The sequence below is a fragment of the Panthera uncia genome, assembly GCF_023721935.1.
Source record: "Panthera uncia isolate 11264 chromosome D3 unlocalized genomic scaffold, Puncia_PCG_1.0 HiC_scaffold_8, whole genome shotgun sequence".
Taxonomy (NCBI): Eukaryota; Metazoa; Chordata; class Mammalia; order Carnivora; family Felidae; genus Panthera; species Panthera uncia.
The window spans coordinates 68,216,200-68,230,555 of record NW_026057586.1 but is presented as its reverse complement, the minus strand read 5'-3'; the positions used below and the strand labels follow the sequence as shown (position 1 = coordinate 68,230,555).

Sequence of the window (14,356 nt, the reverse complement as noted above, 5' to 3'; positions counted from 1 at the left end):
GTAAAATAGTGAAAGACTTGAAATGGATTTGGAAAAAGATTACTAGGTGCCTTCAGTTGAGTAGGTTGCCTGGAATGTGTGTACCTTTCTGGATTATCTGATTCTATGAAGTTTTCACCTTTCATGGTCTTTGAAATTTTTTTTTTTCAACATTTTTTTATTTATTTTTGGGACAGAGAGAGACAGAGCATGAATGGGGGAGGGGCAGAGAGAGAGGGAGACACAGAATCGGAAACAGGCTCCAGGCTCCGAGCCATCAGCCCAGAGCCTGACGTGGGGCTCGAACTCACGGACCTCGAGATCGTGACCTGGCTGAAGTCGGACGCTTAACCGACTGCGCCACCCAGGCGCCCCACCTTTCATGGTCTTTGAACTGCTTTATACTTCTGTTCATTGTCCAAACTGATAGCAATGCAAATTATTCTTGTCCATAGATATGCAAATGATTATTTCCAGGTGGAGGGGCAATTGATTTCACTTTCTTCCTCTGGAAAGGCCAGTTTGCATCTATTTGCAGAGAAATTTATTTCAGCATTTTTGATTGCCTATACATGGGAGGTACTTTGAACATTTTACTGGGTTACTCATTAATTAATGAGTTAAGTAAAGTCTTTGAAGTGTGTTCATTTCGTATTTGTATGAGAGTCGTAGTTTTACAAGAATGGATATTATAACAGGAACAAAGGCTACTTAGTGGTTTTTATTCACTAGTTCACCTGTCATAAAATGCATTTCAAAAAAGAACATGAAAGTACTAGTAAGCTCAGAGATAAATAACACCCTCAGGAATTTTATTATTTGTCGTAATTGCTGAAAAATGGTGTGAAAATTGCTGAAAATTTAAGGGCATGATATAACGTAAATTATGCTTATATGTTAGTTTAAGTTGCATGTATTTTTGTAACTTGGTTGAATTTGACATTTTAATAACTAACTTTGACATGTGTGTTTTGAGTATCTGTTGTTAGGATGGGCTGGAGCGGGCAAATGCTGACCCCCCAGGCATGGGATGGCTTTGCTATTTTCCACATTAGTCTTAAAAGAAGGGGCTTGGCTGTTTACCTAATAAAATGATATCAACTTATTTATAATCATCTGAAGTTAATAGAATAGTGTAGAAACACAAAATTATGAATATCAGATTTATGTTTGTTAAAAAACAAAATTCATCTGAGTAGATGTGAAGATCTAATGGCTTTATTCAGTGATTCTTGAATCAGGCAGATTCTGACTAGCAAGTAGAAAGGAGCTCTGGGGAGACACCGAATGGAGGGCTTTTATAGGCAGAAGGGGTCAGAAAAAGGAAGTTTCTAACAAAGAGTGGATTGTTTCAGGCAAGGTCACCTTCCTTTGGGGGAAGGGCGGGGGTGGAGGGCTGTCATGCAAATTATCTCACTAGTGCTGATCAGGTAATTCCAGACTGAGTTGTTACAGGTTACATCCCTGAGAGAGAGGTTGAAACTACAATTAGGTTAGATATTAGGTCTTGATTTGCTGTCATGGGGCAAGTGAACTCCATTTTGGGCCTGTTGTTCCTTTTCTGAGGGGGGAGGATGCAGGCAGAGAGGGAGGGAATCCCAAGCAGCCTCCTTGCTGCCAGTGCCAGCTTAGAGCCCGATGCCGAGCTGGAACTCATGAACTGCAAAATGATGACCTTGAGCTGAAATCAAGAGTCGACACTTAACCAGCTGAGCCACCCAGGCACGCCTAATCATCCCTTTTGATCAGACTCTCACATTAACTGAGAGACACGATAAAAATTTAAATCATTAATGTCACTCCCATCTATTGCTCTGAAGTTCTTGAAGTTTTTGTGGATTCTTTGTGTGGTGTTCATGACATTTGTTGCTTAATCTCATATTCACAGGGCACAACTTCAGGTTCACATTTTTTTAAAGTGGGTCATTCTCTTTGTTCCTTTTCTGATGTTCCAGTCTTAGGAAGATCATTTGCTTGGTGGTAAGTGTGAGCAAAGGCGTTTAAAGCCTTTGAGAGAATACAGCATGTTAGGGAGACTGCTATGACTATGATAAGCAGGATAATTCCCAACATCTGGAGTTCACTTACCGTGGTCCCTAAGACCCAAACAAATCAAAATCAGGTAGGTCAAAGAAAGACCTCATTGGAGGGGTCACTTGAAATTTTTTTTTTTTTTTTAGTATTTATTTTTGATAGAGAATGAGAGAGTGTGATCAGGAAAGGGGCAGAGAGAGACAGAGGGAGACACAGAATCCAAAGCAGGCTACAGGTTCCCAGCTGTTAGCACAGAGCCTGATGAGGGGCTCGAACTCACGTACCTCAAGATCATGACCTGAGCCAAAGTTGGATCTTAACCAACTGAGCCACCCAGGCGCCCTGAAGGAGTCACCTTTTCAAGCCAAGTGGCTTGCTCAGTAATCTTATGTACCTGAGTTTCAGCTTCCCCATGGGTGTTAATCCAGGTGCAGCAGGTGGTGTTGGCCAGGGAAGTAGGGCCCTGCCAAAGGAAGCAAATCTAGAATCATGAGTGCCTCCTGGTAATTCCCATTTCAGTCCGTGGTTCAGTACTGGAAAGGTGACAGCCGTGGAAGCCAGTGAAATTTTAAGGGTTTGTAGACCACACATGCCTTTTTATTCTGGTTATCCTTGCCTATGTTCCTTTCTTTGTATAGAGCTTGTACATAAAGTTCCCCAAGTTTGGGGTTGTTAACCAGAGACAGGAAAAAGACCAGTGTGGGGTGGGGGGGAGTGTCTCTAGCATCATGGATAGATCAGAGCTCTTGATGAAAAATCCAGCAGTTGAAAGTTTGTTACTCTTAACAATGGTCTGGGATACATGAATGATGGCATTGTGTTTCCAGGCCAGTGCTGAGTAAAGGAAAGAAAGAAGAGGATTTCATGTTTAGTTAAAGTATGTAGTCTTTTTTTTTTTTTTTTTTTAATTTTTTAAAAATGTTTTTATTTATTTTTGAAGGAGAGAGAGACAGAGCATGAGGGGGGAGGAGCAGAGTGAGAGGGAGACATAGAATTTGAAGCAGGCTCCAGGCTCTAAGCTGTCAGCACAGAGCCTGATGCGGGGCTTGAACTCACGAACTGTGAGATCATGACCTGAGCTGAAGTCGGATACTTAACTGACTGAGCCACCCCGGCACCCGAGAGAGTATGTAGTCTTGATGTGTGGCATTGGGAGCAGTTTATCTTGAGGTCAGCTCCTGCTCTTTTTAGTTAATTTGATTTTGAGGTGTCCAGCTGGTGTATAGGACCAGATGTCAGGTGGAAACTTACTCAGCTGTGAGGTATATACCCAAGAATCAAGGATGTATCCCAGAGACCCGAGTCTCTGAGGTTTGGCTGCCGACTGGGTAGTGAGGAAACCCTGGTATAGTCCTTTCCAGGGAGATTTGTGGGAAGTCTTTGTTCTTAAGGAGACTAAATTAGAAGGTGGGAGAAAACTGGAAATGTTAATTTGGAGAGTTGTAGACAGATATTTGAGGAAACTTAGAATTCAGGATCTAATCCAGTCACATGTATATAACGAAACCTCAAAGGCAATTGACAGGATTAGAGGCTAATATAGGCAAAGGTACACAAACATAATTTTTCTCTCTACAGTTACCCCCATTTTTTTCTTCTACAAAAGATGATTATAGTAAAACTAATTTGTTTGCATCTAACTTGGCTTGATTACTTACATAAATGTAGCAAGAATAGTGATGGACCATATAAGCTCTTTTTAAGGCTGTTTGGCTGAAACTTTTTATCTCGGGTGGGATTCTTAAAAGCCTCTGAGGCTAGGAAGCCAAGCCAAGCCAAGGACTGACCATCAGATTTTGCTTGCAGTACTTTTCCAGTCAAAGCCTTGGCAACGTTTCCAATTGTGTCCTGTTATATGGAGAACATATTCTTTTTTTTTTTTTAATTTTTTTTTTTTTTCAACGTTTTTTATTTATTTTTGGGACAGAGAGAGACAGAGCATGAACGGGGGAGGGGCAGAGAGAGAGGGAGACACAGAATCGGAAACAGGCTCCAGGCTCCGAGCCATCAGCCCAGAGCCTGACGCGGGGCTCGAACTCACGGACCGTGAGATCGTGACCTGGCTGAAGTCGGACGCTTAACCGACTGCGCCACCCAGGCGCCCCTGGAGAACATATTCTTAATGAACTTATGTAAATAACTGGGGGCACCTGGGTGGCTTAGTCGGTTGAGCGCCTGACTTCAGCTCAGGTCATGATCTCACAGTTTGTGAGTTCTAGTCCCTTATCAAGCTCTGTGTTGGCAGCTCAGAGCCTGGAGCCTGCTTTTGATTCTGTGTCTCCCTCTCTGTCTCCTTCAAAAATAAATAAACATTAAAAGAAAAAAAAAAAACCAGCTAAAGTGCTATGAAGATAATACCTCAGGAGTTTCTGAATTCTGGATGGATCAAATGGGGAGAAAAAGTAAGTCTTTTATCTTTGTTTACAATGGGGTACATTACCAAATTGTAAGTCATAGGTAGCTTAAGAGAAAAAGTATATTTAAAGCTGGGAAAAACCCAAAACATTAAAAAGCCAGCAATGTTTCAGACAAAAAGTCATACAAATTTATAATATTCCTCCTTAGTTAATTCAGTCCCATATAATTAGTACTTTTTTTGCTTGAATCCAGTTTAGTTTATGATTTTAAAGCTTTCAGAACTCTGTACTTGTCAAAATCCTATCCATGAATCTTCTCCTTTTTTTTATTAAGTTTATTTGAGACAGAGAGAGAGGAAGAGAGAGAGAGAGAGAGAGAGAGAGAGAATGCATGTGAGCAGGGGAGGGGCAGAGAGAGAAGGAGAGAGAAAGAATCACAAGCAGGCCCCATACTGTCAGTGCGGAGCCCCGATGCCTGGCTTGAACTTACAAACCATGAGGTCATAACCTGAACTGAAATCAAGAGTTGGACACCCAACGGACTGAGCCACCCAGGCACCCCTCCATTAATCTTCTTGACAATGAAACACTTTTGCAAAACATTTGAGTACAACAATAACTCTGTAAATGATAAAAGATTTTAAATCCCCATTGTTAAAGATCTGATGAGAGAGTTCATTACAGTGGAAACAACAAGGAAATTTGGTTATTTCTGTGATACACAACATTTAAAAATAACTGGAATTATGACTGATAACATTATATACCAGGGCATATCAGATTTCTAAGAATTTCATACAATTTCGAGCATACTTATAAGGTATACATATACAAAGATAACAGAAAGAAAGCTTAGTATTATTTTTTGATAATGCTTCCAATATAATGTAACATCAAATAGCCCTAATTATTTTAACATTTCCTTTTTTATAAGGAGAGAGAGAATAAATCTTTTGAGATATTCCAGAGACCCTCTGAAAAATCCCAAAGTTAAAAGAACTCCATTTAGGATTTGGTTTGGGGAAGTTTGTCAAAAATATCAAAGGTTTTAAAATACTTGGTCAGGGGGCGCCTGGGTGGCTTGGTCGGTTAAGCGTCCGACTTCGGCTCAGGTCATGATCTCACGGTCCGTGAGTTCGAGCCCCGCATCGGGCTCTGTGCTGACAGCTCAGAGCCTGGAGCCTGTTTCAGATTCTGTGTCTCCCTCTCTCTCTGCCCCTCCCCTGTTCATGCTCTGTCTCTCTCTGTCTCAAAAATAAATAAACGTTAAAAAAAAAAAACAAAATTTTAAAATACTTGGTCAGGTAGGTTGTTGTGAAACAACAGTTACCCATCTAAGCATAGTGACATAAAAGACTTGCAGGCAAATACAGAAAGTTACCTCATTGTAAAGAAACCCAACTAACAAAACCCAAAAAACCATAGCTCTTTTAACAGAGAGGATTTAGGGGCACCTGAGTGGCTCAGTTGATTAAGTGTCTGGCTTTGGCTCAGGTCATGATCCCATGGTTTGTGGGTTCGAGCCCCGCATCGTGCTCTGTGCTGACAGCACAGAGCCTGGAGCCTGATTCAGATTGTGTGTCTCCCTCTCTCTCTATTGCTCCCCCACTCGTGCTCTTTGCCTCTCTCTCAAAAATAAACATTTTTTAAAAATTAAAAAAAAATAGAGAAGATTCAGCTTTCTTGAGTAATTAAACACCTGATAAAGTCAACACAGGAAATTATTTTGCCAGGACACACAATCTTTGTTTTCTCTGAAGATTACGTTAAGAGGTGAAGAAAAATCTTTCATACTCTCTTAGCAAGAACAGACCAAGAGTCCAAGAAAACTTTGTCCTTTTAACAGAGAGACAGCCAAATTCTAATTTTGCACCAACTTACTTTTTATATTAAAGCTTATTTGCTTGGGGTGCCTGAGTGGCTTAGTCAGTTGGACATCCAATCTTGATTTCTCCTCAGGTCATGGTCCCAGGGTTGTGGGATTGAGTGCTGTGTTGGGCTCCACGCTGAGCAAGCATCTTGCTTAAGATTGTTACTCTCTCTCCCTCTGCCTCTCTCCCCCTCTTGTGCTCTGTCTCTGTCTCTGTCTCTCTCTCTCAAAGAAAAAAAAATAAAAAATATATTAAAAAGTTCATTTGCTTAATTAAATTTATTCTAATCTTAGCCAGTCATAACCAGCTTAAAATTCTTTTCTGAAGATTCCTTTTCTGCAAAACTTAGTGGCTTTAATTGCATATGTTAAAATTTAAAGCCTTCAAAAAGCCTGAATTTTTACTGAAAATAGAGAAGTAAACAGTTATGAACTATTAGCATTTTGTGGGTTGAATGAAGTTCTTAACAGTTGGTTCAATATTCTGTGCGTTGTGTTTCAAATTATACTTTTTATAATTTCTAGAAAACATGCTTTCTCATAATGACTTTCTCGGTCTGACATAAAACATGTTTTGTTATTGATCTCCATTTATTAATTACCTCCTGTATTTTGTGTTATCTATCCATCTATCTTAAACTTCACAAGTAATTATAGTTAGAATAATAGTATTTATTTATATTTATTTATAACTATTATTATTTTTATTCCTTTCTTACTACATTTCTGTTTTCCTTCAATATTTCTTTTAGTGAAGGCCTATTGTTGATGCATTCCTTTGGTTTTGGTTTGTTTGTACAAATATTTATTTTACCTTTTGAAAAATTGTGATACATTAGCATACCATAAAATTCACCATTTAAAAGCATACAATTCAGTGTTTTTTTAGTATATTCACAACCATCACCACTAATTCCAGAACATTTCCATCACCTTCAAAAAAAGCCCTCATTGGGTCACCCATTTTCCCCTACCTCTAGCCCCCTGGCAACAAGTAATTTGCTTTCTGTCTCAATGGGCATGCCTTTCATGGACATTTGATATAAACGGAATCATACAAAGCGTGGCCTTGTGTCTGGCTTCTTTCCCTTAACATAGTGTTTTAAAGATTCATCCATGTGCTCATGTGTGTCAGTAGTTTATTGCTTTTCATTGTTCCATTGTATGGCTATGCCACATTTTGTTTATTCATTCATCAGTTGATGGACATTTGAGTTGTTGGCTTTTATAAATAATGCTTCTGTAAATATTTGTGTACAAGTCGTATGGAACACAACAATTCATTTGGGTAAATGCTTTGGAGTGGAATTGCTGGGTCATATGATAACTCCATGTTTAACTTTTTGAGGATGTGACAAACCGTTTTCCAGAGTAACTTTACCATTTAAAATTCTACCAGCATTGTATGATGGCTCCTGTTTCAACTTCATTTTTGAACAATATTTTCTCTGGGTATAGACTTTTAGATTAGCTATTTCATCTTCCCTCATTTCTGTTAAGCTTTGAAGATAATGTGTCTTTTCCTGTCCTCTATCTGTTTTAATATTTTCTCTTTGTTTTTGGTTTTTAGGAGTTTGACCATGATGTGTGTAGGTCTAGTTTTTTTGTTATTTTGGGGTTGAATGAAGTTCTTAACATTTGGTTCAGTATTCTATGCGTTGTGTTTCATCGGTTTTAGAAAATTCTTGGTCATGAGGTATTCAAATATTGCTTCTACTTCCTTCTCTTTCTTCTGAGATTTCACTGCAGGTGTGTTAGACTTCTTAGGCATGTTTCTTATTATGTCTCTTGTGTACCTATTTTCTCCCCCACCCCTTTCTTTTTGGGTGTATTTCATTTTGGGTATTTTCTATGGACTTTTCTTCCAGTTTATTAATCCTGCCATTTGTTATGTCACATCTTGTAAACCCATCCACAAAGTTGCTAATTTGAGGTATTATATAGTTTAGTTTTGGGATGTACATTGAATTCTTTATTATAAGGTCACTTCTCCAGTGAGATTTTGTCTTAACCTATTTTGTTTTTGAAATATACAACTAATATGTGTTATCCATATGGGACTTCGGTGTAAATTCAAAAAAGGTCCTACTCTCTAGGCATAAGAATAACTTGGTGAGTGGAGAATAACTTTGTAAGACTTAAAAAGTGGTAGCCCCTTTCCTGTAGGCCATGCAGCTCTGGGCCAGGGGACAAAGGCTGGTTTTGTATCTCCCTTTTGTCTTCTCATCCAGACATACTTAGAAAGTGAACAGATTCTACAACTATCTATCTATCTATCTATATATATATATACCGCTATGCTCTGTTTTCAGAGGTTTTTTTTTCATATTTTGAAAAAAGCTAATATATGCATATAGTAAAATATCAGATAGTATAAAGTGGAAATGTTGGGTACCTTCCTAATCCTTTCCAGTCCTGAAATAATTTTCTATTGAGGCAGTTACTCTACTGGTTTATGTATTGTTTCTGGCATAATTAGTCCATATATATTTAAGCATGTAACTGTGTGTATATTTATGTATTATTTCCTCCCCCCACCCCTTTTTTCATGGGATATAACATATTCTGTATCGCTGTTCTGCAACTTGATTCTTTTCTGTTTTTCCATATCAGTATGTAAAACCTGCCTCATTCTTTTGGCTGGATTTGTAGTGTCAATTATTGATCTGATTATTTTGATGTAATGAAAACTGTTTTTCTGTTGTCTAACATTTAGGTTATTTCTAACCTCATGCTAATACAAATGATGCTGTTATGAATATCTTGCATATGTGACTTTGCTTACATAGGTAAATGTGTCTTCAGGATAAATGACCAGAAGTGGAAAAAATTTCTAGAATTCAAAGGATACGTACCTTTTGTAACTATTCCTTAGTTCTATAATGAAATCATATCATTTACCACTTCCATCAACAATGTATGAATGTAACTTTTTCTTTATTCCCCTTACTATGAAAATGTACTGATAATTTTTTTCCATTAGTATGAGAGAAGAAAAATAATATCTCAGGGTTTAATTTTCTTTTAAAATAACTGAAGTCATGGGGTGCCTGGCTGGCTCTGTTGGTTGAGCACATGACTCTTGATCTCAGGTTCGAGAGTTTAAGCTCCATGTTGGACCTGGAGCTTACTTTAAAAGAAAAAACAAAAAAACTGAAGTCACACATTAAAAAAAATGTGCTTAAAAGCCATGTGGATCTCCTTTCTTACTGCCTGTGCATATTCTTTGTCCATTGGATTTTTTATTTGTAGATTTTTATATAGTAAGAAAATTAGCTTTTTATTATATGTTGCAAAGAGTTTTAAAATTGATTTGTTACTCATATTTTCACTTTTTTTAAATTTATTTTTTCTTAGATATTTAAAGCTTTTATGTTGTCAGATTTATGTCTTTTATGTCTTTAGGTTGTGTTATAATTAGAAAGGCCTTCCTTAGCTTAGATGATAAAAAATTCTTCTATATTTCATTTTAATAATTTAATAGTTTATTTTAAACATTTAATTCTTTGATTCATGTATCATTTTTTGATATAAAGGATGATAAGTATTTTTCTGTATCATTTGAATGCTCAAAATTTATAACTGGTCTGGAACTATTACAGTTTAGTAATTGTACGTGGCTGAGTGTTCTGAGCCTATTTCATTTATGTTATTGCCACTATCATTTCAAGATGAGTTTGTCAGAGGATCATTGAAAAATATCGACCATGTTAATATTTGTTGACATCCTTAAACTGTAAATACTGGAAATATATGAGAAAAGAAAGAATATTATAATCAGTTAATCTAACTAAATTAATGATTCAGAAGTTTATTTTAGTTTAGTTTAGTTTATTTTTTTGAGAGAGAAAGAGCACAAGTGAGTGAGGGGCAGAGAGACAGAATCCCAGAAGGGATAGAGAGAGAGAGAGAGAGAGAGAGAGAGAGAGAGAGAAATAAGTGGGGTTCACCCAAAGTGGGATCATGTTTTTACCTGAAGTGGGGCTTGAGCTCACCTGATGAGAGACTTGAACTCACGAACTGTGAGATCATGACCTGAGCCAAAGTCAGATGCTTAACGACTGAGCCACCTAGGAGCCCTGAAATTTCATTTTATTTTTTAAAATCTCCATGGTACTATCCACTCTGTTTCTGAATTTAATATGGCCAGTTTTTCCAAGTACTGTATATATAATCTGAAATACATGCAGGGGCCTTTTTTCCCCCCTCTCTGTCATGCCAAGGTTATTAATAGCAGAGAAGATAAAGAGGAACTAGGTAGATTATATTCCTTTCTTTAACCATACACAAAATGCTACTTATTAGCCTCCTAAGGATAACACCATAACTAGCTTATTAGAAACAGGCATAGTTTGACAGTTTAGAAGCTTCTGTGGACACTTATTAGAGTGCTTTTTTCTTTTAAATTTATGGTGGTGGTGATTTAGTATTTATTTATAATCTAGTATTTATAATCTGTCTGCACTAGCACTTTTCCATGGTGTTTTACTTTGCTCTCAGAGGCTTTATTTAGTAGTTTATACCAGAGGGTTTTTGTTTGTTTGTTTTTTAAGTAGGCTCTACACCCAACATGGGGCTTGAACTCATGACTCTGAGATCAAGGGTCACATACTCTACCAACTGGGCCAGCTAGGCACTCTAGTTTATAACAGAGTTTTAGCAACTTCCTGTCTGGGAACATACTCTACCAAAAAGATCCTTTGATCTCATATGTATGGTATCTCCTGTCTGAGATTCACAGTGTGTAAAATAAAAGCTCTGAGGTCTTCCACTAAAGCAGAAACTCGTTTTCCTTGTTCCTCCAAGTATCCTGAGGACCTAGGGTTCTTAGGGGTGCATAATTTGGGAAATGTTACTTTATATTACTGTATATGGAGGTAGTGGAATGCAGAACTTTTCCTAATTTGATTCTTATTTGTGTTGGCATTGAACCAAATTATTACTCTGAGAAGTAGGGAGGGGATGCTCTAATAGTAGGATCATGTCTTTTTCACTTTTAAGCTACATTTGAAGCTAACCATTTTACTGTTAAAGGCTGTTATTTATATTTTTATGTCATACCCTTGAGTTTTCAAATATAGAATTGGTTTTCATAACTTATGGCTAGTACTGCCCTTATTTTGGACTCCTGATGACTATATTTTCCAAAATGAAATCAGTTTTATACATTGTCAGTATCTCAATACATTGGTTTGATGATGTGGATAAAAAAATTAAGAATCAAGACTCTTTAAAGGAAAATCCTTGTTTGGTAAATGTTACATAGTCCGTTAATTTTCAAACAGTATGTTTCATGATCATAATTTAAAACAGCAACAACAGACTAACCAGAATACAATCTTGGTTTGTCACTTCCAGTATGAGGAAGTTGAGAGATATAACTTGAACACTGATATTGGACATTTCTAGAATATATTTTATTATTATTATTTTTTTAATTTTATTTTATTTTGAGAGAGAGAATGCACAGAGAGAGAGAGGGAGAGAGAATCACAAGCAGGCTCTGCATTGCCAGCACAGAGCCCAATGCAGGGCTCGAATTCTCGAACTGTGAGATCAGGACCTGAGCCGGAAACCAAGAGTCGGACACACAACTAACTGAGCCACCCAGGCGCCCCAAGAATATTTTTAATGTTTCAAATTGTCATGGAAATCTAGTTCATGATATTCCTGTAAACAGGAAAAATAGTAATTGTCTGTGTGAAGATTAGCTCTGCTTTTTTCTCCTTTCTGTGGAATTTGTCCTTTGTCCTCTGTGAAGAGTCTGGTACTTTTTAAGTATTGGTTGTGTTACATCTCAGATCTGTCCTCTTTTTTTTTTTTTTTTAAGATTTATTTATTTAAGTAATCTCTATACCCAACATGGGACTCGAACTCATAACCCTGAGATTAAGAGTCACATGCTCTACCACTTGAGCCAGCCAGGCACCCCTGTGTTCTTTTGAATGGAGGGACTTAGTCTTAAAGAAAGACATGAGGAAGAAAATTATACTTTACACTTTTTGTTTTAATTGTACTCAGGGCAAGTCTGCTTAGAATTGCAAACTGTCTCTCTGGATACTGATGTCTTAAGTTTCTTCTCTTGGCACTCTGATGCAGTTCCTAATTTTCCTATTTTAAAAATAAGTAACGTTTGACTCATTCACCACTCCCTTTGGTTTTAAGGTCAGTGTTATTAAGTCATAGGAAACTTAATGATTTGGAAGAAATCAACATAAAAAACGGGTCTTAAATTGCCAAGATACAGTTTACGGCAGGTATTTTGTTTTTCTTTTTGGTGATTTACAAAAACTGGTGTTTGTCTTTGAAATTCCATGGTAGAAGCCCAATTACCAAATTTGTCAGTCTAAAAGATTCATTGATACATTAAAATTTATGTTTTTAAATTTTTTAAATTTTTAAATTTTAGAACTCACATATACTTACTGTATAACATTTGGATAAGAAAGGTAACTCTGGGGTGCCTGGGTGGCTCAGTTGGTTGAGTGCCTGACTTCGGCTCAGGTCATGATCTCGCGGTCTGTGAGTTCAAGCCCCGCGTCGGGCTCTGTGCTGACAGCTCAGAGCCTGGATCCTCTTTCAGATCCTGTGTCTCCTTCTCTGTCTGCCCCCACCCCTCCTCTCTCTCTCTCTCTCTCTCTCAAAAATAAATAAACATTAAAAAAATAAAAAAAATAAAGATAACCCATAATTTTATATCCAGAGATAACTTAGCATAGTTATTATTTTGATCATTTATTTCATTTTCTGAGTGCAACTATCTTAATATAGTTTAGATCATGTTTTCTGTATTGACTTGTATTTGTATTTTTTCCCTTAATATAAATAACTTTATGCACGTGTGTATGTAATCTCTACACCCAACATGTGGCTTTAACTCAGGTCCCAAGATCAAGAGTCTCATGCTCTACTGAGTGAGCCAGCCAGGCACCCTCACTTAGTAGAACTGTAAATTGCCAGGAAAAAGTCTAAGTATTCTTTTGCATTCACTCATTCATTCATTCATTCATTCATTTATTCAGTCATTCTGTCAATCCAAAAAGTATGAATATAAATATGCATGTTTTTTAAAGTTTGTTTTGAGAGAGAGAGGCAGAGAGAGAGGGAGAGAGAGAATTCCAAGCAAGTTCCTCCGTGAGTGCAGAGCCTGATGTAGGACTCCATTTCACGAACCACAAGAACACAACATGAGCAGAGATCAAGATTAGGATGCTTAACCAACGGAGCCACTCAAGTACCCCTAAATATGTATGTTTATAACTATATGTATATATATAAAACAGATACATATATATATATATATATATATATATATATATATGCATTCAAAGTACTATGTTGGCTGCTTCTTTGAAAGGTTATTAACTTTCAGGCTACAAAAGTTTACTATATAAAGCAGACCATGAAGAATGTCTCTGTTCTTTTATTTATTTATTTTTACTTTTGAGAGAGCACAGGCAGGGAAGGGGCAGAGAGAGAGGGGGACAGAAGATCTGAAGAAGGCTCTGCGCTGACAGCAAGAGCCTGATTAAGGGACTTGAACTCACGAACCGTGAGATCATGACCTGAGCCGACGTCAGACGCTCAACCAACTGGACCACCCAGGCACCCCAGAATGTCCCTCTTCTCTTGAAATTCAGACAAAGAAACCCTCTGGATTATCTGACAAAGTTTCTTTGTTTGTAGATTCCTCTCTTTGGTGCTAAGACTATTGGTCGGAGAAGTCCTGATGGACCAGTGTTGAGCAAAGCTGAATTTGTTGAGAAAGTTCGTCAGAGTAACCAGGCCTGTCATGATGGAGATTTTCATACAGCTATTGTTCTGTACAATGAAGCCCTGGCTGTTGACCCTCAGAACTGCATCTTATACAGCAATAGATCTGCAGCCTATATGAAAATCCAGCAGTATGACAAGGCACTGGATGATGCAATCAAAGCTCGACTTCTCAATCCCAAATGGCCAAAGGTAGAAATTTCATTTACTTTCACAGAATCTTTTGTGCTGATTTCTTATTTTAATGTATCATTTCATTGAATTTGCAGTTGTTAATATTTTGATACTCTGTACTTCAGCAAAATGTTGAATGGCCTCATTGAGCTGGTATGCTAGTGAATGG

The 14,356-nt window shown here is 37.4% G+C and overlaps 1 protein-coding gene across 1 annotated transcript in view; it reads left to right on the top strand.

Annotated features, from left to right (window-relative positions):
* TTC28 (tetratricopeptide repeat domain 28) overlaps positions 1-14,356 on the top strand; it is a 622,119-nt gene that overhangs the window by 26,029 nt on the left and 581,734 nt on the right. The window contains exon 2 of the mRNA XM_049619809.1: positions 13,927-14,205. Coding sequence (XP_049475766.1) covers positions 13,927-14,205 — 279 coding nt within the window. The remainder of the gene's footprint in view (positions 1-13,926; positions 14,206-14,356) is intronic.